This window comes from Cyprinus carpio, chromosome A18, assembly GCF_018340385.1.
Source record: "Cyprinus carpio isolate SPL01 chromosome A18, ASM1834038v1, whole genome shotgun sequence".
NCBI lineage: Eukaryota > Metazoa > Chordata > Actinopteri > Cypriniformes > Cyprinidae > Cyprinus > Cyprinus carpio.
The window spans coordinates 12199283-12226042 of record NC_056589.1 but is presented as its reverse complement, the minus strand read 5'-3'; the positions used below and the strand labels follow the sequence as shown (position 1 = coordinate 12226042).

The 26760-nt window shown below is 40.2% G+C and overlaps 1 protein-coding gene across 7 annotated transcripts in view; it reads left to right on the top strand.

Moving 5' to 3' along the window:
* mvda (mevalonate (diphospho) decarboxylase a) overlaps positions 1-26760 on the top strand; it is an 84508-nt gene that overhangs the window by 1540 nt on the left and 56208 nt on the right. For all 7 annotated transcript variants that reach the window (XM_042775028.1, XM_042775024.1, XM_042775029.1 and 4 more), the window contains exons 3-6: positions 48-118; positions 242-356; positions 446-592; positions 4282-4484. In XM_042775028.1, coding sequence (XP_042630962.1) covers positions 48-118; positions 242-356; positions 446-592; positions 4282-4484 — 536 coding nt within the window. The remainder of the gene's footprint in view (positions 1-47; positions 119-241; positions 357-445; positions 593-4281; positions 4485-26760) is intronic.

The following is a 26760-nucleotide window of genomic DNA, read 5'->3' as shown; positions in this document are numbered from 1 at the left end:
TGTTTTCATGTGTTTTGTTGAGTTATTTATTATTGACATTCAATCAGGGGGCAAACGTGACGAAGATCTCATTCTGCCAATCAATTCATCCCTCAGCGTAACACTGCATCAGGACCAGGTGAATGATAGTATTCATATTATTAACCCTGTCAGCATCTTGTCACTGTACCTCAATTCATTTAAAGAGCTCCAAATTATTAGCTCAAACAGTACCATTATATACTATTACTCTCTTTCTCAGCTCAAAACAACCACAACAGTTGCATGCAGCAGAAATTTCCAGCAAGACCGCATCTGGTTAAATGGCAAGGAAGAGGATATCAACAACCCCAGGTTGCAGTCATGCCTGCAGGAAAGTATGTCCCTGGCTTTCAGAACATTAAAATAAGTAAAACTGTATGTCAGGAGGTATCATTGTGATGTCAATCTTATTTAAATTCACCAGTTCGAAGGTTTTCTCGCAAGAGACGAAATACTGGTGATTCTACTTCTGATGCCAGCAGTGTGTCCCATAAAGTCCATATTTGCTCTGTGAATAATTTTCCTACTGCTGCTGGCCTGGCATCCTCTGCATCAGGCTACGCTTGTCTGGGTGAGTGAAAACAAATTGCATATACAGTTCCAATCAAAATTGTTCAACCCCCTCAACTTGCAAGACATTTTGCAACCGTGAACAAAACTTTATGAAAATGGTTCAACCAAGGCATCAGTTATGGGGTTAGAACTGTTGCATAATTCCAGATAAATATATTTTGAGCCACAAATAATTGTAAATAGATTCACGATTATTAAACAAATTCACAAATGAGATCCAGAAGTATATAGAAGTTTCGCAAAAACAAACAAATAAAAATTAGATTTGCTTTATTTTCTACTTTCATTTTATGTATCTCTTTACCTATTTAACATTCTGTATTGTCATTCCACTAATTATATGTTTAGAATTAGCCATAGAAATATTATAGCCTAATATGGTAAATTCCTATACGGTAAAGTCAGTTAATTAATTTCTGCCATAGGCCTACAGAAATACAGTCATAAAGAATCAAAGATTTATTGGCATGATTATTGGCATTTACAGTACTTACAAAACATAAGTGGAACATAAAACAGATAAACTGATTTTAAAGGGGTCATATGATGCGATTTAAATTTTTCCTTTCTCTTTGGAGTGTTACAAGCTCTTGGTGCATGAAGAAGATCTGTAAAGTTGCAAAGACTAAAGTCTCAAATCCAAAGAGAGATTCTTTATCAAAGTTAAGACTCTGCCACACCTCCCTAAAACGGCTCATTTAAACACGCCCCCACATCTCTACGTCACTGTGTGGGAATATTTGCGTAATGCCGCCCAAATGTTCACACAAAGAAAGAAGACGTGATTTCAGTAACTGCAGTTAGTGCTGAAGCAGCCATGTCAGGAAGATGCTGTGTGTTTCTAGGGCGAAAGCAAAATAACTTTATTTGGCCTTCCGAAAGTAGATGCATTTAGGAATCTTTAAGATTACTTACAACAGAACAGCAACACATTTTATTGACAACTGTTTCGTGAACCTAGGAGAGGAGGTAATTTTGACTTTGCTACGACAGTCTGGCGCTTCTCAATCAGCTACTTGTAAATATGTTTTGTTATTAGTTTAAGTATTTACTATTGACTGTTCAAATGCGGAGTTTTGCGCATTGTGTGTGTGTGCGCGCATGTGTGCGTGTTTGAGAGAAAGAGAGAGAGAGAGAGATACAGGGTCACACAGTGGAGTCAGCTGTCTTAACTGTCCGTGGCTTGTGTGCTGCAGACACATAGGAGATTCATCCCTGTGTCTGTCACGCGACTGTGTTCCCCTTTCAGGCTTGAACTGATGGTAAAACTAAGGACATTATTAACTGTCTTTGACATTTATTTTGAAAGATGAAGCTCGCGATTATGGAAAGGGGCGTTACATTTCCGACGAGTGCTTGAGGTGTTCAGCCAATCACAATGCACTGGATCGATTGGCCAATCAGAGCAGACTGCGCTTGTCAGAAGGAGGGACTGCATGGAGGACCTACAATAATGCACAGTATTTGAAAAATAATTTTTATTTATTTATCACATTATTTTCCACATACTGTACATTATTGTTTCACCTCTGTGCCCTGCCTTTCTGAAACACATCGTTTTTTACAAAGCTCATCGGTCTGAAAAGCGAGGTGTGCTCTGATTGGCCAGCTATCTAGTGCATTGTGGTTGGCTGAATGCCTCAAGCGTGTGACGGAAATGATTGGACTGGAATTGAGAACCGCTGCTCTACACTGCTCAAAACTCGTGTTTGAATCATCAGTGGCAAATCCTTTACATATGTAAACGTACTTACAGACTGTAAGTCAGAAGCGCCGTTATTGTAGTCTTCTCTCCCAGGATCAGGAAACAGTCCTCTATAAAAAGTGCTGCACACATCTGAATATTTGGGTTAAACTGTTCTGGAACAGTGTGGTAATACAACTTGACCACTGATTTCTAGTTGTGTCCTCTTTTGGAAGGCCAAACAAAGTATTTTCACTTTCAAAATGAAACAGCATCTCCACGACATGGCATCGGCGGCAACAGCGAGAATCAAAGGTTATGCCTTCTTTCTTTGCGTGAACATTTGGGCGGCGTTATGCAAATCTTCACACATCGTGACGTAGACATGGGGGAGTGTTTAAACGAGGTGTTTTAGGAGGGCGTGAACGAGTCTTAACTTTTATAAAGAATATCTCTTTTGGTTTGAGACTTTAGTCTTTGCAACTTTACAAATCTTCTTTATGCACCAAGAGCTTGTTACACTCCAAAGAGAACAGCGAACTTGAAATCGCATCATATGACCCCTTTAATAATAAATGGAACGTTATTGCAATGCTTTCAAAGGCACAGGGTTGCTTGTCTAATCATCAATTTAATTAATTTTTGTGATACTCCTGTATGTGGATCTCATTCTTTTTAATTGTGAATTTGTATAAGATTTGTGAGCTTGTTTACATTTATTTGTGGCTCAAAATCTGTTTATCTGGAAATATGCAACAATTCTAACCCCATAATCAGTAAACTATTATAGAAACACATTTCTATACACATTTGAGTGATTCTGACAAAGTTGATGAAAAATAAAATAAGCTCTAATTATTACTTATTATTATAATTTCTAATTATTACATTTTTCAACCCTTAAAAGCCAAAATTTGTAAATAATCTTTCATTCAATAATCTCCAATAAATGTTACCTTTAAGTGCTTACAAGCTTCTGACACCTTTCTACTGGAATCTTGGCCTGTTCCTCACTTGAAAAAGCTTCCAGATCATTGATCATCTTTGGTTTTCATGTTGCCACTGCTCTCTTCAAGTTAATCAAATATAATAATTAATAAAATAAACTAAATATTTTCAATGAGATTTAAATTTGGAGACTGAACAGGCCACTTATAAACTTTCTACGACTGATCCCTGAACCAAATGTACTGAACCAGACAGAAGATTTGCATATATACTTTAGGATGGTTGCCCTGCTGGAAAGTCCAATGATCATCAGCTTTAGTCTATGCACCGAATGTATTTCAGTCTTTGCCAAAATGGCCTGGTATTTCAAAGAATCCAAGATGTCCACTTTCTGCAATAGCAAAGCACCCCAATAACAATACTGTCCCACATCCATGTTTGACCATGGAGATGGTGTTCTTCTGCTCATAAGCCTTGGCTTTTATGCACCAGACATACCACTGATCCATGGTTCCAAAAAGTTCCAGTTTGGTCGCATCACTCTATAAAACATTCTTCCAGTGCCCTCAAAGGTTTTCCTCAACTTTAGCATATGCATGGGTTAAATTTATGTATGTGTAACAGCTCAAGCTAATTAAGTTTTGTTATAAAATTTCCAAAGGCTTAAACTGTGTTTTAATACAATTTAGTAAATTTGTAATAAACATCAGTGCTGAATTTTGACATTTAAAAAAGTGATGTGACGTGTAGCCAAGTATGGTGTCCCATACTTGGAATTTGTGCTCTGCATTTAACCAATCCAAGTGCGCACACACAAAGCAGTGAGTAGTTAAAGATAAAATCCTATAACTCAAAAAGATTGTTATACAATGAAATTATCACTTTTAACATGCCACTAAATGGTTGTAGAAAAAAAAATAGATATTCAGAAAAGCTAACATTTGTAAATTATTACAGCCTCTGGTGGTTGAATAATTTTGATTGCCATGGTACATATACTTGTTTGGCATCCTGTTCTCCTAATGATGATGATGTGAAAATTTGGTTTGTTTTAGTGTATACTCTGTCACAGTTGTTCGGTGTGGAGAGCGAGCAGTTGTCTGCAGTGGCACGACAGGGCTCTGGCAGTGCATGTAGGAGTTTGTACGGTGGCTTTGTCCAGTGGAAATTGGGAACACAGTTGGATGGGAAAGACAGTCTCGCTGAACAAGTGGAATCTGAGTCATACTGGCCAGAGCTCAGAGTATTGATACTAGTGGTGAGTATGTGGATTTAATCCTTAGAATGGCAGCAGCATAGAAATAGTGTTCCTAAAAGGTTATTTTTTTCAAAATATTTCTTAAATGTTTTAATTTAACAAGTTTTATCTCCTAGGATGCATGGGGTTATAAGTTGATAAAATAAATGTATTATTGAAAGATTTTCTATATAATATTGAAAATAAAATAATGATAAAAATAAAAAAGTAAGAAATGGAAAAATTAAAATTAAGCTTGATTTTTTTTTTTATAGGGTTTGGTTTTTCACAATGAAACAAAAATTATATTATTGTCCAAAAAAAAAAAAAAAAAAAAAAAAAAAATTCTAGCTTAAAGGGGTAGTTCACCCAAATATGAAAATTCTGTCATTAATTACTCACCCTCATGTCGTTTCAAACCCGTAAGACCTTCGTTCATCTTTGGAACACAAATTTTGATTTTTACTATGGAATCTGGAGCTGTATGACCCTTCATTGACAGCAATGCAACTGAAATGTTCCCAAGTCCAGAAACGTAGCATACTTTTTGTGAGCAAAAAAACAAAACAAAATGACTTTATTCAACAATTTGTCTCCTCTGCATCACCCTGGTGCCATTTTGGATAATATCTCAGCTGCGTCATGCCGGAACTGTTTCCTACGTTGTTGTGATTTGATCTGAACGGAAACGGTGTATCTGCGTGATGCAGCTGAGATATTCTCCAAAATGGCACCAGGGTGATGCGGAGGAGACAAATTGTTGAATAAAGTGTTTTTTTTCTTTTGCGCACAGAAAGTATTCTCGTAGTTTTATATAATTGCAGATGAACCACTGATGCCTCATGGATTAATTCACAGATCTCCTTGCTACGTTTCTGGACTTGGGAACATTTCAGTTGCATTGCTGTCTATACAGGGTCAGACAGCTCCAGATTCCATCGAAAATAACTTAATTTGTGTTCCGAAGATGAACAAAGGTCTTACAGGTTTGAAATGACACAAGGGTGAGTAATTAATGACAGAATTTTCATATTTGGGTGAACTAACCCTTTAAATGGTCCATGTATCTTTTGGTCATTTGATTTACTACTTAAAAAGAAATAAAGAGAAATGTGAAACGATTTGATTTTCGTTTTTTTTTTTTTTTTTTTTTTACGAAATGGAAAAACTAAGATTTAGCTGGATTTTTTGTATTTTTGTTCATGGGTAAAAAAATTTGATTATGCTTTAATATTTGTTTTGAATGTGTGTACGGTGCTGAAAATGCCCCTTTCATCCCTTCTGTACTGCACCGACACACGGCAACCGCAAGCTTAGTTAATTTTCAACAGAAGAGAAAGTTTATTAATCCTGTTGATTCTTTGTCGTGTAGGCTGCTAGAGGAGTTTACGAGATTAAAAAAAAAAACTGTTTTCACGGCTGCTGTTTGTTATTGACAAAACAAGGCAAGGCAAAGTTTATTTATATAGCACATTTCATACACAATGATAATTCAAAGTGCTTTACATAAAAGAAAAGAAAATAATAAAACAAGGAATTTAAAAACTTTGAAAATGATTTAAAATTTGATTTAAGAGGTTTAAGATGAGTTTAAAACAGTTAAGAATAGAAAATGAGTATACATAAAATATAGTGCAATCAGTTCGGACATTGCACAGTGCTCATTTAATAAATGTACAGCTAAACAGATGAGTTTTGAGACTGCATTTAAATGTGACTATTGTTTTAGCACATTTTATCTCTTCTGGAAGCTGATTCCAACTGCGGGCGGCATAATAACTAAAAGTGAACTCCCCTTGTTTTGTGTGAACCCTTGGTATTTCTAACTGACTCGATCCTAATGATCTGAGTGGTCTGTTGGGTTTATATTCAGTGAACATATCTGCTATGTATTTAAGTCCTTGGCCATTGAGTGATTTATAAATGAGTAAAAGTACTTTAAAATCAATCCTAAATATAACTGGAAGGACCTGAGGACTGGTGTGATATGCTCAGTTCCCTTTCAAGGGAACTTCAAACTGCGTCCTCTAGGGGTCGCTATGGGGAACACTTCGTCATGACCCATGTCTGAAGCATACATTGAAAAAACACAACGAGTTGGCCGGCGACATCCTCTGACGTCACTACTGGCGCGACTATAAACAGGCACCGGGAGAACACGTCATTCTCTTCTTTGTCTTCAAAACTGACTGTTTTGTTTGAAGCGTGCATCTGAAAGAACCGTAAGAGCGAGTAAGAGAGTAAGAGCGCTCTTTCTCTGTCTATCATGGCGACTATTAGCAAGCGTTTAGACAATGTGTGCATCCGTGTCGGCGTTATTTGATACCCGATGACACACACGATCTTTGCGTTATTTGTTTGGGTAAAGAGCACACACGCGATGTCTTTGAGGAGGCAATCTGTGTGCATTGTGAGTGTTTTTTTCAAGGAAAAATCTCCGCTCTCGTTTGTCTCTCTTTCCGAGAAAAAAAAGGCAGCCATCTGCTTCCCGCGGTTCAGGACCCGCCGCTGCTGAGGCACGGAGGAGAATGAGCTCGTGAGAATTTCAGGCGGCTCTGTTGAATGATTTTAAGAGGGACTTTCCCTTTCGCGCTCATAATGGCGGCGGATGAGAGAGAGCCTCGGGAGGATGATGTTATATCTTTAACACTTTCTGATACTGAGTTTAGTGCTCTGCTGGATTTTTACCCAGGAAAATCAGGAGATATTTGAGGATGGTGAAGAAGCTGAGGCTGAGCCTTCTCAATTCTCCTGCCCTGCTTATGTAGAGCTGTTGGAGGTTATGGATTGCGACGGCAAGGTTGGACTTGCCATGAAAGTACGCTAACAAGGTGATGCCGTGAGGCCGCCTCGATGAGCGTTATCTTTCCGACCATAGCCCTCCAGCTCAGGAGAGCCTTCCATTTCTGCTTGATCTCCATACAGAGATCGAAAGGAAATGAAAGAGGCCGTTTTCTTCTCGCATCCATCGGTTTCGGCATAAGAGTTTTGCCGACATTGAGGCGATTCGAGAAAACTGCTATGAGAGGCTGCCCCCTGTAGAAAGAGCTTTCTTTCTGCGGGGGAGACATCCTCTCTTAATCTCCCTCCTTGCCATCTAAGCCCCTTCAAGAAATGAATCTCGCTTAAATGGCAAGGCATACGCAGCAGCAGGTCATGCTGTGGCTTTATTACACACGATGGTGGTGCTTCAAGCATATCAGACTGATCTGCTAAGAGACCTAGATAGAGGCGAAGGCCTTTTTCCTGATCAGGTAGCCGAGCTGCGCCGCACCACAGATCTCTCTCCAGGCTGCCTCTGTCATGCGCAGGACTATGGTGGTAGCAGAGAGACTTCTGTAGATGAACCTGGCAGACATCGGGAAGAAAGAAAAGGCTTTCTTCTCGATGCTCAGGTTTCGCCTTCTGAACTTTTCTGTATTTCCGTTGAGACGGTGATCGAGAAGTTCGGGGAGACGAAGGCGCACTCCGCTGCTTTCAGATCCTTCGTTCCACGAAGGTCCAGGTCTGAGCCCGAACAACATAGGGGTCCTGGCCTGTCTCGATCTGAGGATCAAAGACGGGCACAGAAGGCTAGTGTCACGACTCACGCTCCTCCTCCACCTGCAGGCAGGGGTGAGAGGAATTGTGGGTCACAAGAAGGTAAGCAGAACCTAAGGGATGTGATCCAGACAAGGCAGCGTTCTCGTCTGAATGAGAGTGATACCGAGGTATCTACTTGTTCCCTTTAGGGATTTTTAACTTCTGCTTTTATCCTCCCCTTCCTAATTCCCCTGTAACCACCAGCTCTCCACCTGATCGAGGTTAGGTGGAAACCTCTCGCATAACAGTCTCCTATGCTGGACCTATAATGTATAAAGTTACAGTGTTTACTAAACACTCGTCAGCACCAGCCATCCGGCTTCATGTTCCGGTATTAGGCGGCTGAGATCACAGGTTTCTGCGGGAGCCTCCTTGATCATCAGGCCTGGCACAGCACTGCAGGGAATTTCATGGATGTCAGGCCAGGTCACCCTGAGGGGTCTCCTGGCCGCTTAGCTGTGCTGTCGCATCCAGCGGGAAGTGAAGGTGGCAGTTACAGAAGTCTTGTATATGCTGCCTCAGGTGATGCTCCCCTCGCTAGAGGTTTGTAAAATTTGAGCTTGCCTCTCCCATGCGGTTCAGCGCCTCTGCGATGCTCAGGAACCTTTAGGTACAAACGCTAAGCTCTGTGTACTTTCTGAAAACCACATAGTGGTCAGTGTGCACTGAACACTTTGCACACTTTCTAAAAATCCACATATTGGTAAGTGTGGTAAGGGTTACGCGCTCCGCCTCATTCCCTTTCTTGAGATGATTAGACCTTGGTTCCTTGGGCTCCATTCAGCCAGTGTGTACTTGTTTATACACTTCAAGCACTCAAACATGAGGGGCTATTTGGGCGATTCTCGTGGTAGTTTAGCAGTGCTCCCCTTTTCCAAGAAGGGTCGCCTATGAGCGCACTACTCTGGATTCGGAGTTCTCCTCTCATATGAGACTGAGTTCACTGTTTTTCCCCAGAGCGCTCCAGCATTATTTCCACAAATCGAGTTGATGACTCTCAAACATACTGTTTTGAGATGCACCATTCCATCTATGAGCTGCTCTATCAGAGTGCCAAGAGAGCCCTTCCTTAGAACAGTATTTGAAAATCCATGCTATGGTAAGTGTGCACGTGAAGTCTTTGCACACTTTCTGAAATCCACACTGTGGTAAGTTTGCACGCTAGTGTTCTGCGTTCTTTCTAAAATCCTATATGGGTGAGGGCTTTGCGCGGTTGCTTCGTGCCCTTTCTTGAGTTGGTAAAAGCCCCGTTCATCTTGGGCGCCACTCCACCTATGTATCCTTGGATACCTATCTAAACAGGGTGTTGCTACTGGAGATCTGTTGAGACAGCTCCTTCATCAAGCTTTTGAGAGAGCAAGGGGGTAGCCCCTGTGTGACAGGCAAGACTTAGTATAAAATGCTAGGTTCTTAGCCGTATCCCTTTAAAGGAATCTTTCCTGATTCCAAGCCTTCAGCTCTTCCCCCGGGCCGAGGCCCTTACAGTCAAGTTGGGTATGTAGCTTAGGCCTTTGGCTGTAAGGGGTACTGTCACAGACAGCCGTCCAAACGTCCCAGGGGCAACTCCCATGGAAATGGTAGAGTTGATACTTAGTGTTCGCCATGATTCTGGCCTGCACTCCCCTCAGCATGGCGGCATGGGTATACTGTTCCCCATAGCGACCCCTAGAGGACGCAGTTCGAAGTTCCCTTGAAAGGGAACGTCTCAGGTTACGAATGTAACCATGGTTCCCTGAGTAGGGAATGAGACACAATGAGCTCCCTGCCATGCTTCTGACGCCAGCTTCAGACGAAGAAGTGAATGACGTGTTCTCCCGGTGCCTGTTTATAGTCGCGCCGGTAGTGACGTCAGAGGCTGTCGCCGGCCAACTCGTTGGTGTTTTTTCAATGTATGCTTCAGACACGGGTCACGACGAGGTGTTCCCCATAGCGACCCCTAAAGGACACAGTGTCTCGTTCCCTACTCAGGGAACCATGGTTACATTCGTAACCTGAGACGATTTTCTGGTTCTAGCCAGAATTATGGCAGCAGGGTTCTGGATGAGCTGCAGCTGTCTAATAGTCTTTTTGGGAAGGCCGGTGAGAAGAGCATTAGTCCATCCTGCTGGTGATAAGTCTTGACTGGAAACAAAACATCTAATTCTTGCAATGTTTTTTAGATGATAGTATGCTGATTTAGTTATTAGCTTTGACATGACTACTGAAACTTAGGTCTGTCTCCAGAATCACACCAAGATTCCTGACTTGATTTTTAGTTGTTAGACCTCTAGAGTCAAGGTATGCATTCACCTTGAAAACTTCATCTTTGTTTCCAAATGCAATGACTTCAGTTTTTTCCTTGTTCAACTGAAGAAAGTTCTGGCACATCCAACTGTTAATTTCATCGTTGCATTGGTAGAGGGAGCCAGTGGGGCTGTAGTCATTTAGCGATAAGGCTAGGTAAATCTGGGTATCATCAGCATAGCTGTAATAGGCAATTTGGTTCTTTCTCATTATTTGACTTAGTGGGAGTATATACAGGCTAAACAAGAGTGGTGCAACAATTGAGCCTTGTGGGACTCCGCATGTCATGGGCGTGCACTTACACTTATGCTCCCCTATACTCACATAATAACCTCTCCCTTCTAAGTATGACCTGAACCATTTGATTACCATCCCAGAAAGCCTGACCCAGTTTTCCAGTCTCTATAGTAGTGTTATGATCGACATCAAATGCAACACTGAGATCTAGTAGGACCAGCACTGATAATTTTCAGAATCAGAATTTAAGGGAATGTCATTTATTATCATAATGAGCGCTGTCTCTGTGCTGTGATGAGGTCGGAAACCAGATTGAAAATTGTCCAGGTATCCATTTGAGTTTAAGTTTTTGTTCAGCTGATTAAAGACTACCTTTTCAAAAATCTTGCCTATAAAAGGAAGATTTGATATTGGTCTATAGTTGCTCAATATGGTGTTATCAGTTGCTCTTTTTCAGAAGGGGTTTAACAACTGCTGTTTTCAGTGACTTTGGAAAAGTCCCAGAAAGAAGTGAGGCATTCACCACTTCTAAGCAATCTGCTTCTAAACAGTTAAGCACCCTTCTGAAAAAATATGTGGTAAGTGTGTCAAGATAGCAGGTTGACAATTTAACCCTCTGGAGTCTAAGGGTATTTTTGGGGCCTGGAGAAGTTTTGTCATGCCCTGACATTTGTGCTTTTTTCAGTTTCTTATAAATATCTAAATGGCTAAAGTCTAATCTCACTGTAATCAGCACAAACTGGGCTATAATAATATGTGAGCAGCATGTATGTACATGATTGTGTTTTTTGAGAAAAAAAATGTTATGCGTGGTTAGTGAAAAACTAAAAATGTTAAATCACTTGAATAAGGCAATAAAACACATACAGAAAATTGGTTCCCAGGACTTTTGAGAACTGGAGCTTGTAGCCTAGAATTTTTTTTTTCTAAATGATGTGAAAATCATCTTGTTTACTCACTTACAGAAAACAATTTATTGATTTAAATTTTCTAAGACACTTTTTGTTGGTAAAAGTCATATGCGAGTAGGCGTCAACTATCATGAATTCACACCTGAGAAGACAAAGGCCTGCATAATGAGCTGCATAATGAGCCATTCAGTCAGCTGTGTCACTGAGAGGGATGAGTTACAAGAAAGAATGTGAGGACAAAATAAATGTATATAATTTTATGTTTGTAGTTTATTTAGAATATATTTAATTATCCCACAACATAATTTAATATTCACTTGTGAGTGCAGTTAAACAGTTTATTAGGAACAATCAAAGCTGACTTTCAATCTGAATTTTTTGCATCATTACTCCAGTCACACAATCCTTCAGAAATCCTTTTAACAATCTTATTTTCTACAAAAAAAAAAAAATTATTTTTATTATTATCATTATTATTGTTATTATTATTATTATTAATGTTGAAAAGAGCTGAGAATATTTTTTTTCAGGTTTTTTAGGGGGATAAATTGAAAGAACATTATTGTTTGTTAGATTTGTTACAGTTACATTTATTTGTTACATTTATATTATTTACATCAAGCTTTTGAATGGTATAGTAGTGTATATTGTTATTGAAACTTCATAATATTTCACTTGATTATACATTTAGTCAGGAATAATATTTTGGAAAAAGTCTTTGGAAAAAGTCTAACTAGTAAAATGTTTACACGTTATGTGAAAACTAGTACAAGTATATAAATAAATAAATAAAAGACTTACTCATGTTTATGATCTCTGCTGAATAAAGTGCTTTATTCTCTTTTTCTGAGGAAATCCAAATTTCAAATCCTCAACCACATCACATCTTTTTGGGGTGAATTATGTCTTATTCCTCTCATCGCGAAAGCAAACAGTAAAATAAAAAAAACTTGAAGAACAGTCTCGCTGCTGTTGTCTTCTGTTGTGTGGGCGTATTCAAAAAGCCGCGCGCTTCAGTGAAACATTTGAATCTCAAAAGCGTGTTTCAGTGCGGGGGCGTGGTCGCATTAGAAGATAATGAAGGGAGACGTGGAAAAACAGACATCGCGTTGTTTTCATATGGATTACTTTATCACAGAATATTTGTTTTCGGCAGCATTTGTTTAGTTTAAAAAGTAGACATGTCAGGCTTTCTATAGATATCTCTCTCATGTCTCTGTGTTGAGTATTCACGGAGTTGCATTTGTAAATGAAGATCAGCGCAGACAAAGGCTGCAGACAGCACTCCTTGTTTGTTATCTTTATTTTATAAATGCAAAAAGTTTTGTTGTTATTATGTCTGTATACAAAAAAAAGTAGACCCTTTACAGATTCGATTGATGTATCGCTCTTATCTGTACGATCAAAACTGAAAGTGTAATTTAAGTTCTTTTTCGGGGTTATCAAGAGAAAATACCCCAAAATGCGTATACGCTTTAATCGACTTCAGAGGGTTAAGGTGCTGCACTATTTCTTCCAAAATTTTGCTATCAAAAGGGAGGGGGGTTGTCAGTCTCTCAACAGTAGCAAAAAGAGTGTGAGGGTTGTTTGTTACTGTTTATAAGGTTTGAGAAGAAAGTTTGTCTAGCTGTGGCTAGTTTCACATTAAAAGCATGAAGGCTTTTTTAGATGCTATAGCGAATTTCAAGTTTCGTCTTCCGCCACATCCGCTCAGCTTTTCTGCATTGTCTTTTCATACTCTGTACTGCTGTTGATTTTCTCCAAGCTGATTTCTGTCTGCCTGTCTTCTTGTTGACTTTTTACAGGAGCAATGTCATCAATAACATTATTAACTTTTGAGTTAAAGGAATCAAGGAGAAGATCAATAGTCTGCAGAAATGCTTGGTGTTAGAGATATAGCCTCCATAAATAGCACACTAGTGTTTTTGTTAATGCATCTCTTTCTGACAGAGACAGATCTAGATTCAGTGGTATCAATATATTAAAGCAGATCAATATATCAAAGAAGATACAGAAGTGATCAGATTGTGCTACGTCCTTAACAATGGATGAAATGTTTAGAGCTCTACTGATGATTAAATCTAGAGTATGTCCACGTTTGTGTGTGGGTCCATGCACATGCTGAATCAGGTCAAAAGTGTTTAGAACCGTTATCATTTCTTTTGTAGTTTTGTTTTCTGCATTATCTATGTGAACATTAAAATCCCCTGCAATAGCAAAAGAGTCAAACTCTAAGGGAATCATTGATAGCATTTCTGTGCATTGATAGACATCTTTAAATAGAGCGTCTACACCTCCACCTCTCCTGCAAACACTCATGAAAGTAAAGTTAGGAGGGGCTGTTTCATTGAGGACCGTTGCATTGCTGCTGTCTTCTAGCCATGTTTCGTTTAGAAACATAAAATCCAGGTTGTTTGTGGTCATTAAGTCATTGATTAGGATATTTTTTTTGTGTGTGTGTGAGTGAATGTTTAAAAATGCTAACTTTGATGGCATTGCATTTTGTCTCAACAGCAATATTTGTTTGATGCATAATAGGCCGCAGATTAGACAAGTCAGCCGTATGGCTTGAGAGGGCCTTAGACTTTCTATCACGTGATAAAACAGAAATAGAGAAAATTACAGGCACACTGGGTTCCCGCTTGTTCTGTAAATATTTGTGAATGTTGCTGCTATTATAGTGGGAACCTGACACATATCACTGAGAGCTGTTATTAGTTGTTTTTGGTTCACCTACAGCAGATGGTGGGTTTGGGCCCTGGCGTTGTGGCAGTGGCTGGAGAGCTCTCACAGGAGGATTAGGACGAGCTGGGCCCACATGCTTTGCCGGTTGTAGGGCCCGGTGTTTTTTAGTTGATATCTGGGGGCTTGCAGCAAAAGACTGGGAGAGTTTGGTCCAATCATAAACCAGTTCCTCCATTTTCTGTGAGAAGCTTAGAAGTGGAGATGCTGGAGAGAGGGATAATGTGTCTGGTGAGCGGGGCTGTGGCTCTGGTGTTCCCGGTGGCTGAAATATGTTGTCCTGGCTTAACAATATGAGGTGTGGCACAATCTCGATAACAGTGGAAAGAGCTTCAACTCCGTCAGTTTTGGTCGCAGGAAACCCTTAATAACAACAAAACGTTACAAAACTCTGTTGTAAAATAAAGAAACCAAACATGGTTATCTTTCTGCCATCTTGGTCTCCCTAACGTTCCTTCTGAAATGTGTCAGAAATGAACCGAAAACTCTTGCATCAGACATAGGTTATGAAACATGTCTATAGAAAGTTTGACACGTCTATTTTTAAATTGAAAAAAAAAAAAAAAATTCTATATATGTAATTTATATAAAACCAACGAGAGGTGAAGTGTTTCCCGTCTGAACTTATTATCTGCAATGTGGTCACACCCACACATTATGTTTATACGGTAATCGTCCAAGGAATAAGGCTGAGGAATAAGCCTTGAATTTATCTCAGAAGAAGAACACGATGGGAGGCTTCCAGTCAAGTCGAGTCAAGTTGAGCTTTATTGTCATTCCGCTACATGTGTGGACATACAGTGGAACGAAATGTCATGCCTCACAGGACCATGGTGCTACATAAATACAGACATACAACAATGAAGTAAACAGTATAAACCTATACACAACTAACCTACTGACTATAAATATTTTGACTATAAATATACTATATATAAATGTTTACCTATACATAAAAAAAAGAATGGTCCATGTTTCAAGAGGTAGAGGGTTTGTATGGGGTTTCAGAGGAGGGCGGGGTGATTTGAGTTCGGGGCTCTCACAGCCTGGGGAAAAAAGATGTTGAGCAGTCTGGCAGAGCGGGCTTCTTCTTCCTGATGGTAGGAGCTGGAAGAGACTGTGGGAGGGATGGGTGGGGTCCTTCACGATACTGTTGGCTTTGCTGGAGCATCGTGTAAGGAAAATGTCCAGGATGGAGGGGAGAAGGGCACCGATGATCTTTGCAGCTGTATTCACTGTCCGCTGGAGGGTCTTGCAGTCTGCTGCACTACAGTTACCGTATCAGACAGTGATGCAGCTGGTCAGCAGGCTCTCTATGGTTCCTCTGTAGAATGTGGTGAGGATGGGTGGAGGGAGAGTTGCTCTTTTCAGCCGGCGTAGAAAGTGTAGCCACTGTTGTGCCTTCATGGCGAGTGACATGCTGTTGGTGGTCCAGGTGAGATCCTCTGTGATGTGCACCACCAGGAATTTAGTGCTGCTGACTAGGGCTGTGCAATTAATCGAACGGTTCGATTTCAATTTTGGCCTCCAACAATTATGAAAACACAATAATCGAGATAAAATGATTATTTCACCCCATTCCGCCCCTTTTGCAGCGCTTTGCTTTCGTTCCTCCATAAAAGCCCAATTTCCCATGCAAATCAGTAAAATCATGTAACATGACATTTGCAAAATGGAACGTGCTTGATTTTATCAAAGTATATTTATTCATGTTTTTAAAAGCGTAAAAGATAACTTGTGCTGCTCCTCAGGAAGAGATATGCACTCAGAGACAGAACAGAACACGGACATTTAAAGTCATCTTTTAGCTCAAGGTGCACGCCTAAACGGTCAAATAGACACAAAAATGTGTCAACAATGCGGCGCTTAGTGATTATTTATGTATACCTTCGTCGGTCATGTAATAAATGAACGTAAAGAGTTGAGAATGAAAATACATGTGTAACGGTAAATTGGATCCGTGCAGCTCTTAAAGTGACAGCGGGATATTTTCCTGCTGCTACTGTGTGCTTATTAATCAAACAACAAAAGACAAATTCATAATCACACACTGCTCTTGAGTGAAGGACTTTTGTAGCTTTAAGAACAAAAAAAAGTTTTTTTTTTTTTTTGTATAATTTTGTTTTATTTTACATTTGATTATTAATTTCTGTAGTGGGCTATAAACTGCTTGAGACTTGCATAACATTTTTTTTTAAAGCACAGTTTGTTTCATTTGTAACTTTTTATTCTGTTGTATTTGTCCTTTGCTTTTTTTTATTGCTGACAGTTTAATAATTTTCAATAAATTTGAGAACTTTTTGTTTGTTTTGTTTGTTTGTTTGAAATTCCGCTGGTCTTTACAATGTAGATGTCATAGCAAACTTATTTACAGAAAATACATATTCAATATGTATCACTTTCTTTAAATAGGGCTGTATTACTCGAGTCCGGACTCGAGACATTTTTCTATCGTCTCGGACTTGTCTCGGACTCGGTGGTGTTTGCACTCGGACTTGTCTCGGACTTGGCCATTGGACTTGCTGTCGAGTCCAGCAAAAAAAAAAAAAAAACATTTCTCCTTCAAAACAAAACCACATTTGCATGTCTTGCCTGAAAACGTGTGGAAAATGCTAGGCGCGCCGGTTTCTCCTTTTTTCCAAAGCACTCTGTAGCCTGCACTCTATGCTTGCGCTCCAGTGCCGTCTGCTGTTGAGAAGCAACCATGACCTGCTCTCCATGAAGACGCAGAAGTTTCAGCAAAGAATAAATGGATTTCCAGCACTAAAAACCCCCTTGCAGTAGCTCTGCTAATAAATTCATTTTAAAAATGGCTATCCTTGTACAGCTATGATCACCTGTTTCTCCATCTTGGCTTAGCTTTCAATTTTGTTATGGAAAGGATGTGCATGACCAGCGGCGCACTTGCTGCGTTCTGAAAAGTTTAGATGTTTCTAATTTAATTTTCTACCTGTTAGATTGTGTTTTATTTACGTCTACACATAGGTAGCCTTAAATTAACCAATAATGAAATACTTATTAATGTTGTACAGTATAGGGGTTGCAAGACTACTGATTTCTACTAGTCGATTTTTTATTTTATTTTAGTTACTCGACTACTCGTGGTTCATTCTGTTGTAAGTGAAAACACATTAAATATTTTTTTTTTAATCAATGAACGCTTATTAATTTATAGCCTTATGCAACAATTACATATGTAAATTTGCAAAACTTTATAATTATGACATTACAATTTTCATGTAACAGCCAGTATTTGTAGCAATCACAACATTTTTCGTATCTGCATTCGGATACAACGTCGGTACAGTTACTTGACAAGACCGTTATGACTTTTTATATTTTTTTTTTCATAGTTATCACTGAACAAGTAGGCTACGTCGTGTTAAACTAAAATAACTATTAATTTCTAAAATAATATTTATCATGCAAGCAGAGAGATGTCATGACAAAACATTTAGTGATCATTTGACACACGACTTGAATCCATTCAATGCGCACATTTTCATTACGCAGAACTCTTTAAGCGAGTCTTAATGTTTAGTGAACTTCACTAAACAAATGCGCGTGTGCCGCGCCAAACCAGCAAAAGATAAAGATGCAAACATGTAGGCCAAGTAAAAAATGTATCCGTATCTACGTTGATTATTATCCTACTCTTGAGAGAGAACAGGTTTGGTTTTTGAGAGACTGAGACGCACAACGCGGCTGTTTGATTGTTGAGCGCGCTGTGCTTATTCCATTCATTCGTATCATATCGTAGCCTAAGGTTTATATGTTTTTATTTTGATTATTTTCATACTCTTGAGAGAGAATGATGTATTATATTAGGTGATATTACTCCTGCCAAGCTCTGATTTCTGAGAGATGCACAGAGAGGAAACACTAATGCGGTGTTTGATTTGCGCTCTTTAACATTAGCTCTTTAACTATTGCGCTGATCACATGACTCTGTTATCTAGCAAACAACCGGACTGTGCCAGCTTCAGCCGATTATTCAGGCAGAATTATTCCTTGTCCGTTATTCGTTTTTGAAGCCATTATCCAGGTATTAGGCTTTAGGCACACGCCTAATTATTACATTACATATTTTATTTTTACATACAACATAGATAAGGTCATAGAAAGTAACAGCTCCACGCAATATTGTAATCCTAAAATTCACGCACTTGCAAACTCTTTGTATGCATTATGGTTAATACATGCTCGAGTAGTCGATTGTTTCCGACAAGCCCTTGTACAGTATGACAAACATTTTGCTGTATTTATGTGCGCATGCCCAGTAGAGCCAAACGTATCCCTTCTAGCCTTAACTGCGCGCATTGTCATATCCCGAGCTTTGCGTGTGTGTGTGCTGCGCCAAGGCATCAGTCATTTTAATTTTTGACCACAGACATAATGTCAGCAACAGCAGCATTATAAAGTAAATAAAATGTAAATAAAGTACATAAAAAATAATTTGACCCTACAGCTCCAAACTCGTTCCTAACGGGCCGGTGTCCTTTAGAGTTTAGCTCCAACCCTAATTAAACACACTTGAACCAGCTAATCAAGCTCTTACTAGACACACTAGAAACTTCCAGATAGTGTTAAGGCCAGTTGGAGCTAAACTCTGCAGGGCACTGGCCCTCCAGGATCTAGTTTGGAGACCCATGTGCTACAGAGTTGTTACTTTGCACATGCTTTTTGATCATTACAAATAATAATGTAAAATTATTTTCTTAGAATAGGAAATATGCTGTCTCTCGCATCACATACATTAGTTAAGTATGTGGTCTTGAAGAGGATCCTTTTTTTTCTCTCATTTGGACTCGGTCTTGACTTGGACTCGAAACTTTTGGACTTGGACTTGACTTGGACTCGAACCTCTTTGGACTCGGTCTTGACTTGGACTCGAAACTTTTGGACTTGGACTTGACTTGGACTTGACAAAGCTGGACTTGACTACAGCTCTATCTTTAAATAAATCACTCATATAAAGTTTTGGTCATATGGCCCCCTCATAATCGTGTTAAATAATCGTGATTACAATATTGACCAAAATAATCGTGATTATGATTTTTGCCATAATTGAGCAGCCCTACTGCTGACTCTTTCCACAGTTGGGCTGTCGATGGTCAGTGGAGTTTCTCCTGAAGTCCATCACAACCTCCTTTGTCTTCTCCACATTGAGGGACAGGTTGTTAGTGCCACACCATTCAGCCAGTTGTGCTACTTCCTCTCTGTAGTGCATTTCATCGCTGTTGCTGATGAGACCTACCACCGTTGTGTCATCCGCAAACTTGATGATGTGGTTGGAGTTGAACATGGCAGTACAATCGTGGGTCAGCAGCGTGAACAGCAGTGGGCTGAGCACACAGCCTTGTGGGGCACCTGTGCTCAGTGAGGTAGGGCTCGAGGTGTTGTGGCCGGCACGGACTGACTGAGGTCTTACAGTTAGAAAGTCCAGGATCCAATTACAGAGGGAATTGTTAAGGCCCAGCAGGTTTAGTTTCTTAATGTTAATTATTGTGTTGAATGCTGAGCTGAAGTCAATGAACAGCATTCTGACAAAGGAGTCTTTATTTTCTAGGTGGGTAAGAGGCAGTTGGAGGGTTGAGGAAATTGCATTGTCTGTAGATCGGTTTGGGCGGTATGCAAACTGGAGCAGATCGAGTGTGTTGGGGAGCCTGGTTTTTATGTTGTGCCTGACTAACCTCTCAAAGCACTTCATCATGATTGGAGTCAGTGCTATGGGAAGGTAGTCGTTTAAACAGGACACAGGTGATTTCTTTGGTACCGGTATGATGGTTGTGGATTTGAGACGTGGGGACAACTGCCTGGCTCAGCGAGGTGTTTAATATATCTGTTAGGACATCTGTCAGCTGTGCAGTACCTTCTTTTAGTACACGGCCAGGTATGTCGTCAGGACCAGCAGCCTTGCGTGGGTTAATCCTAGATAGGGTCTTCCCTACATCGGCTGGAGACAGATTAGATTAGATTAGATTAGATTAGATTAGATTAGATTAGATTAGATTAGATTCAACTTTATTGTCACTGCACATGCAAGGTACAAGCCAACGAAGCATCTAACCAGAAGTGCAATAAGCAGTAAGTACAGATTATACTACAATATGTATATAAGGTCTACAATATGTACAATAACTAAACAGATAAGTATTATGGACATAATTTACAGATTTTAAATACTATCAGCATGATATACAGATAGGTGTACTATGAACATACTATACAGATGGATTATGTAAAAGTGTATGTACACTATAGGCAGAACTATGAATATATGGATGTATTTTGACTATTGCAATGGACAGTAAAGTGGATAGAAAATATTTCAGTGTGCAAATGGATTATTCAGTGTTTCTGGATGAACAGACAGTAGTGCAAGTAATAGCAAGTTTACTGTTTTTTGCTTGTTGTAAATAAATAAATCAGTCAGATGTAGTGATGAAGTGGGGGGTGTCAGAGGGCAGAGTTCAGCAAGGAGACAGCTGTAGGGAAAAATCTGTTCCTGGATCTGCTGGTCCTTGTCTGGAGGCTCCTGGAGCACCTCCCAGAGGGCAGGAGGTTAAACAGTCCATGGTCAGGGTGAGAGGAGTCCTTAAGAATGCTGCGAGCTCAACGTAGACAGTGTTTCCTCTGGGTGTCCTCAATAGCAGGAAGTGGTGTTCCTGTGATGCGTTGGGCAGTTTTCACCACCCTCTGCAGTGCTTTGCGGTTAGCCACTGAGCAGTTCCCATACCAGACTGTATTACAGCTGGTCAGGATGCTCTCGATCGCACACCGGTAAATGTTCACCACTATGGCTGAAGACAGTTGGTTCTTCTTCAGTGTCCTGGGGAAGAAGAGGTGCTGGTGAGCCTTCTTGACCAGGCTGGAGGTTTTTGTGGTCCAGGACAGGTCCTCCGAGATGGTGGTTCCCAGGAACTTGAAGCTGGAGACACGTTCAACAACCATCCCTTTAATGTGGATGGGGTCATGCTTCCTTTCTTCTTCCTGAAGTCCACAATGAGCTCATTTGTCTTACTGGTGTTAAGGAGCAGGTTATTGTCAGCGCACCATGTGGCCAGGTGCTGTGCCTCTTCCCTGTAGGCAGTCTCATCGTTGTCACTGATGAGGCCAATCACCGTGGTGTCGTCTGCAAACTTAATGATGGAGTTGGATCCATGCACAGGCTTGCAGTCGTGGGTATAAAGGGAGTAAAGGAATGGGTTCAGCACACAACCCTGTGGTACGCCAGTGTTAAGTGTGATTGTGGTGGAGTAGGTGTGGCCTGACCTAACATGCTGAGGCCTGTTGGTCAGAAAGTCCATAATCCAGTTGCAGAGGGAGGTGTTAATGTCCAGGTCTCCAAGTTTTGTGGTCAGCATGGAGGGAATGACGGTGTTAAATGCTGAACTGAAGTCAACAAACAACATCCTAACATACATGTTGTTATTGTCCAGGTGTGTGAGTGCAGAGTGTAGCACTGTGCATACTGCATCCTCTGTGCTCCTATTTCTGTGGTACGCAAATTGGTGTGGGTCCAGTGTGGGTGGGAGGCAGTCTTTAAGGTGTGCTAGGACCAGTCGCTCAAAGCACTTCATAATGATGGGTGTGAGTGCTACGGGGCGATAGTCATTCAGGCACATTGGGGAGGAGTGTTTTGGTACTGGCACAATGGATGTGGACTTAAAACATGTTGGCACAGTTGCTTGGGTGAGGGACAGGTTGAAAATGTCTGTGAAGATCCCTGCAAGCTGCTCTGCACATGCCCCAATCACACGTCCAGGAATGCCGTCCGGGCCAGAAGCCTTGCGTGCGTTGATCCAGCTCAATGCAGTGTGGACATCTGTGGAGGTGAGTTTGAGGGGTTGGTGGTCTGCTGAGTGTGTGATTTTGGTGGCCATCTCCTTGCTGTCGCTGTTGAAGCGAGCTTAAAAGTCAATTAGCTCGTTAAGGAAGGAGACGTCCGTGACCGTTGAAGTGGAGTTGCTTGACTTGTAGTCACTGATGATCTGGATGCCCTGCCACATGCGTCGGGGATCAGAGTTGGAAAAGTGTTCCTCTACCTTCAGCTTGTAACAGTACTTGGCCTTTTTGATGCCCCTTTTCAGGTTAGCCCTGGATTTACTGTAGGTCTGAGCGTCATCTGACCTGAAGGCAGTGTTGCGGGCTTTCAGCAGAAGTCGCACCTCCTTGTTCATCCATGGCTTCTGATTAGGGTATGTTGTGATCTGTTTTTCTGTTGTAACACTGTCAATGGTGGTGTTGATGTAATTCAGTACAGAGGAGGTATAGATGTCAATGTCCGTGTGAGAGCCACAGGCAGCCTGAGAAGCAAACATACTCCAGTAAGTGTGTGGAAACCTGTCCTGAAGTAAAGAGTCTGCTCCAGCTGGCCACACTTTGATGGTCCTCACTAAAGGCTTAACATGGTTGATGAGGGGTGAATACTTAGGGGTGAGAAACACAGAAAGGTGACCAGACTGTCCGAGGTGGGGGAGGGGGGTCGGGATGTAAGCTCCATCAATGTTTGTGTAAACATGATCCAAAGTTTTGTCTCCTCTGGTGTGGCAGGAAACCTGCTGATGGAGCACTGTCTTTAATTTGCAGTGATTAAAATCACCCACGACAATAAAAGCAGCCTCCGGGTGAGCAGTCTGTTGTTTACTAATGGCTGCATGAAGTTCGTTAAAAGCAAGCTTGGCATTAGCATCCAGTGGAATATAGACTGCGGTTATTATGGTGGAAGTGAACTCCTGCGGCAGATAAAAAGGTCTACATTTAACCATGAAAAAACTCTAGGTTAGCTGAGCAGTGTCTCCCAACAATGACAGTGTTCGTACACCAAGCTTTGTTGACATAAATGCACAATCCACCACCTCTTGTCTTGCCGGAGTCATCTGCCGTTCTATCTGCCTGGAATGTGTAGCTCAATAGCATTATTGGGTATGTCGCTGTGTAGCCATGTTTCTGTGAAAACCATGACATTGCAGTCCAAAAGTCTCTTACTGTGGGTGATGCAAAGTCGTAACTCATCCATTTTAGTCACCAGTGTCCGCTTATTAGCGAGGAAAATGCTCGGTAAAGAGAGCCAGAGAGGTGTTAGCTTTAGCTTAGCTCTTAGACCTCCGCACTTCCCCCGCCTTTGTTTACGATCTCGATGCAAAATTGCAAAAACTGGAGAGACACTGAGCCTCACGATGTGTACGCGCCGCCATCTTGGTCACGACAGACAGAGCACCTGGTCGTTGGGTGGTATGGGAAGTTTTTGTGCAGTTGTGTCATTCTGCATTTCAAACCGTGAATAAAAGTGGTTGAGTGCTTCCAGGAGTGATGTGTCATTATCACAGGCCTGTGGTGGGGCTTGTAGTCCGTGATGGTCTGAATGGCTTGCCACAGGCTCAGTGTGTCTCTGCTGTCTGTGAAGTGATTGTTGATTTTTTGAGCATATGACCGTTTTGCATTTTTGATGCAACAGGAGAGATTGGCTCTTGCTGTTTTGAGGGCTGCTTTATCTCCTGATCTGAATTCTTCATCTCTGGTCTTTAGCAGTCCACGAACCTCTGCTGTCATCCACGGCTTTTGGTTTGCACGTGTGGTGATGGTCTTGGTGACTGTAACATCATCAGTGTACTTTTTGATATACGCACTCACAGTTTCAGTGTACTCCTGCAGGTCTGTGAGGTTGTTGTAGGTGGCTGCCTCTTTAACCTTCTGAGGTCTAGGTCTAGGGGGTTTTGGGGGCCTGGAGAAGTTTTGACATCCCCTGACTTTTGTGCTTTTTTCAGTTGCTTATAAATAGATACATGGCTAAAGTCTAATAACACTGTAATCGGTACAAACTGGGCTACAATAATATGTAAATGGCATGTATGTACATGATTGTGTTTTTAAGAAAACAACGTTTATGGATGGTTACTAAAAAACTTCAATTTTGAAGTCACTGAAATAAGGTCATAAAACACATACAAAACATTTGTTCACAAGACTGTCAAACCTGGAGCTTGTAGCCTAGAATTTTTGCTTCAAAATGGTGTGAAAATCATCTTGTTTACTCACTCACAGAAAACAAAAGATTGATGTAAATTGTCTAAGACACTTTTTGTTTCAAAAGGGCATATGCGAGTAGGCATCAACTATCTAACTACTATTTGTGTGATTCACACCTGAGAAGACAAAGGCCCGCATAATGAGCTGCATAATGAGCCTTTCAGCCAGGTGTGTGACTGAGAGGGAAGAGTTACAAGAAAGAATGTGAGGACAAAATAAATGTATATATTTTTAGGTTTGTAGTATATTTAGAATATATTTAATTATCCCACAAAATAACTTGAGATTCACTTGCGAGTGCAGTTAAACAGTTTATTAGGAACAATCAAAGCTGACTTTCAAAGCTGAATTTTTGGCATCATTACTCCAGTCACACAATCCTTCAGAGATCATTCTAATATTCTGATTTGCTACTCAAATTTTTTATTATTATTATTATTATTATTATTATTAATTTTGAAAAGATTACTTTTTATTAATTGAAAGAACAGCATCGTTTCTAACATGATTACTTTATTTATTCAATTCAATTCAAGTTTATTTCTATAGCGCTTTTTACAATACAAATCATTGCAAAGCAACTTTACAGAAAATTAAGTTTCTGCAATATTTAGTAGTAGCTTATCAGTGATGACTGTCAGTTTATATGCATAGAGATGTTCGGAAAAATCAATAAAACGTAAACAAACAGACGATTAACACAATTAACAGCAATTATGCAATCAAACTTATAGCAAAATAGGTAGTTCTGTATGCAGGGTTTTTCCTGGGTCAAAATTGGTCTTCGGTGGTGGCTGACCGACATGGTCATCCACACACAGCAAAGAGTACCCTAGTACGCACATGATCCGCAAGCCCAATATTGACAATAAATGTTAAATTTAAAATAAATACAAAGAAACAGTTTGTGATTTTTTTTATTATCCTATTTATTCATGAAAAAACGATCACTGTCAGGCTAGATAGTAAAAGAAAGCGATTACACCTTATTTTACATGTAAACATCATCGATACCAAAGTATATTTGAAATGTCTAAGGTATCACAATTTATCTATTTACAAATTATGCAATTATCAGACACAGATATTACCTGTCACTCTCACTGTCATCCTTTATTGCCCTCTTTGCAAAAAAAGCAGATTTTGCCACGACTGGCTTTCATAGTTTTGAAAGATAAAATCCTTTTTTGATAGACCTGATAATTATTTTAGTATAATCATATCAATTAAAAAGTAGCATTAAAAACGTAGCGTTAAAATGTGTAATAGTGTAATTTTTTACCATATAAAATTTAATAAAATTAGCAGCTAGCTAGCAACAGCTTGCTTTGTGCTTTGATCTAGTTTCATCTCACTCCAGTCTAACTTTAAACTAAATGATTTTATAGCTAATTTACTACACATTGTCATAGGCCTATTCATACTGTGGATTATTAAGGCTAAATTTTACTAAACACTCTTGCTAAATGGGGTAAGCACACTTACTTTCTCATTTCAGAGGTGTATGTTCTTCTAAGAAGTAATGATTTGTTATACACCGATTCAGACACTGACGGGCAGACCAATTGCTTTAACCATTCATTATAATGAATCGGCTCAAAGGAGTCATTAGGTCGCGAATCGGACTTTAGCGGACGTGTTGTGTGGGAATCCTGGCTGTTAGGACATCGCGAAAGATTGGTCAACGCGCACACCCCCTCCCAAAAAAACACTTCATAACTGGATAGATTTTTTTTTTTTTTTTTTTTTTTGCGTTTATTTAAAGTTTATGTCAGCTGCATGTGCGGAATGCTTGTCACAAGTTGTAAGAGAAGATAAGGCAACTTTTGTTTTTGACTGCAATTCACACCCAGCGGTAATTCAGCAGAAATATTCTCCGAATGCACCATGTGAAACATGGATTCGGTCTTCCGACCTTTAGGATCACTTGATTTTGATGCGAGGAAGAGAGCAAAGACAGAACTGAAGACGGAGAGTGCGCGCACGGGGGAGGGGCGCTGTGCTCGTTCTCTCCATCACTCCGTCTGTAGCCGGCTTCACTCACAAAACACAATTACAGATCAAATAAGGCTTTGGCGGGACAAAAAATCATTTTGGCATCCGCCAAAAAATTTTCAATGTAGGAAAAACCCTGGTATGTTGTTTCAGGGTTAGCATCATCTGAGGTCCTCTGAGGGGTTGGCATCATCTCTTCTCAGGTGTTCTGGATCCAGACTGGAGCTTGTGTAAATCCTATATATAAATCCTGTGGCAAAACAGAGAAACAAATAGAGACATAATTAGCGTAGCTGCTGTTCCAGCCAAGTAAAATTTATTAGTTTAACCCAAGCTAAAGAATAATAATGCGCATTCGATCAGATATAACTGCAGTCCAAAATTATGAGATGCATTATTTGAATGCTTGGCCAAAGAGGTGTGTTTTTAATCTAGATTTAAACAGAGAAAGTGTGTCTGAACCCCGAACATTATCAGGAAGGCTGTTCCAGAGTTTGGGAGCCAAATGCGAAAAA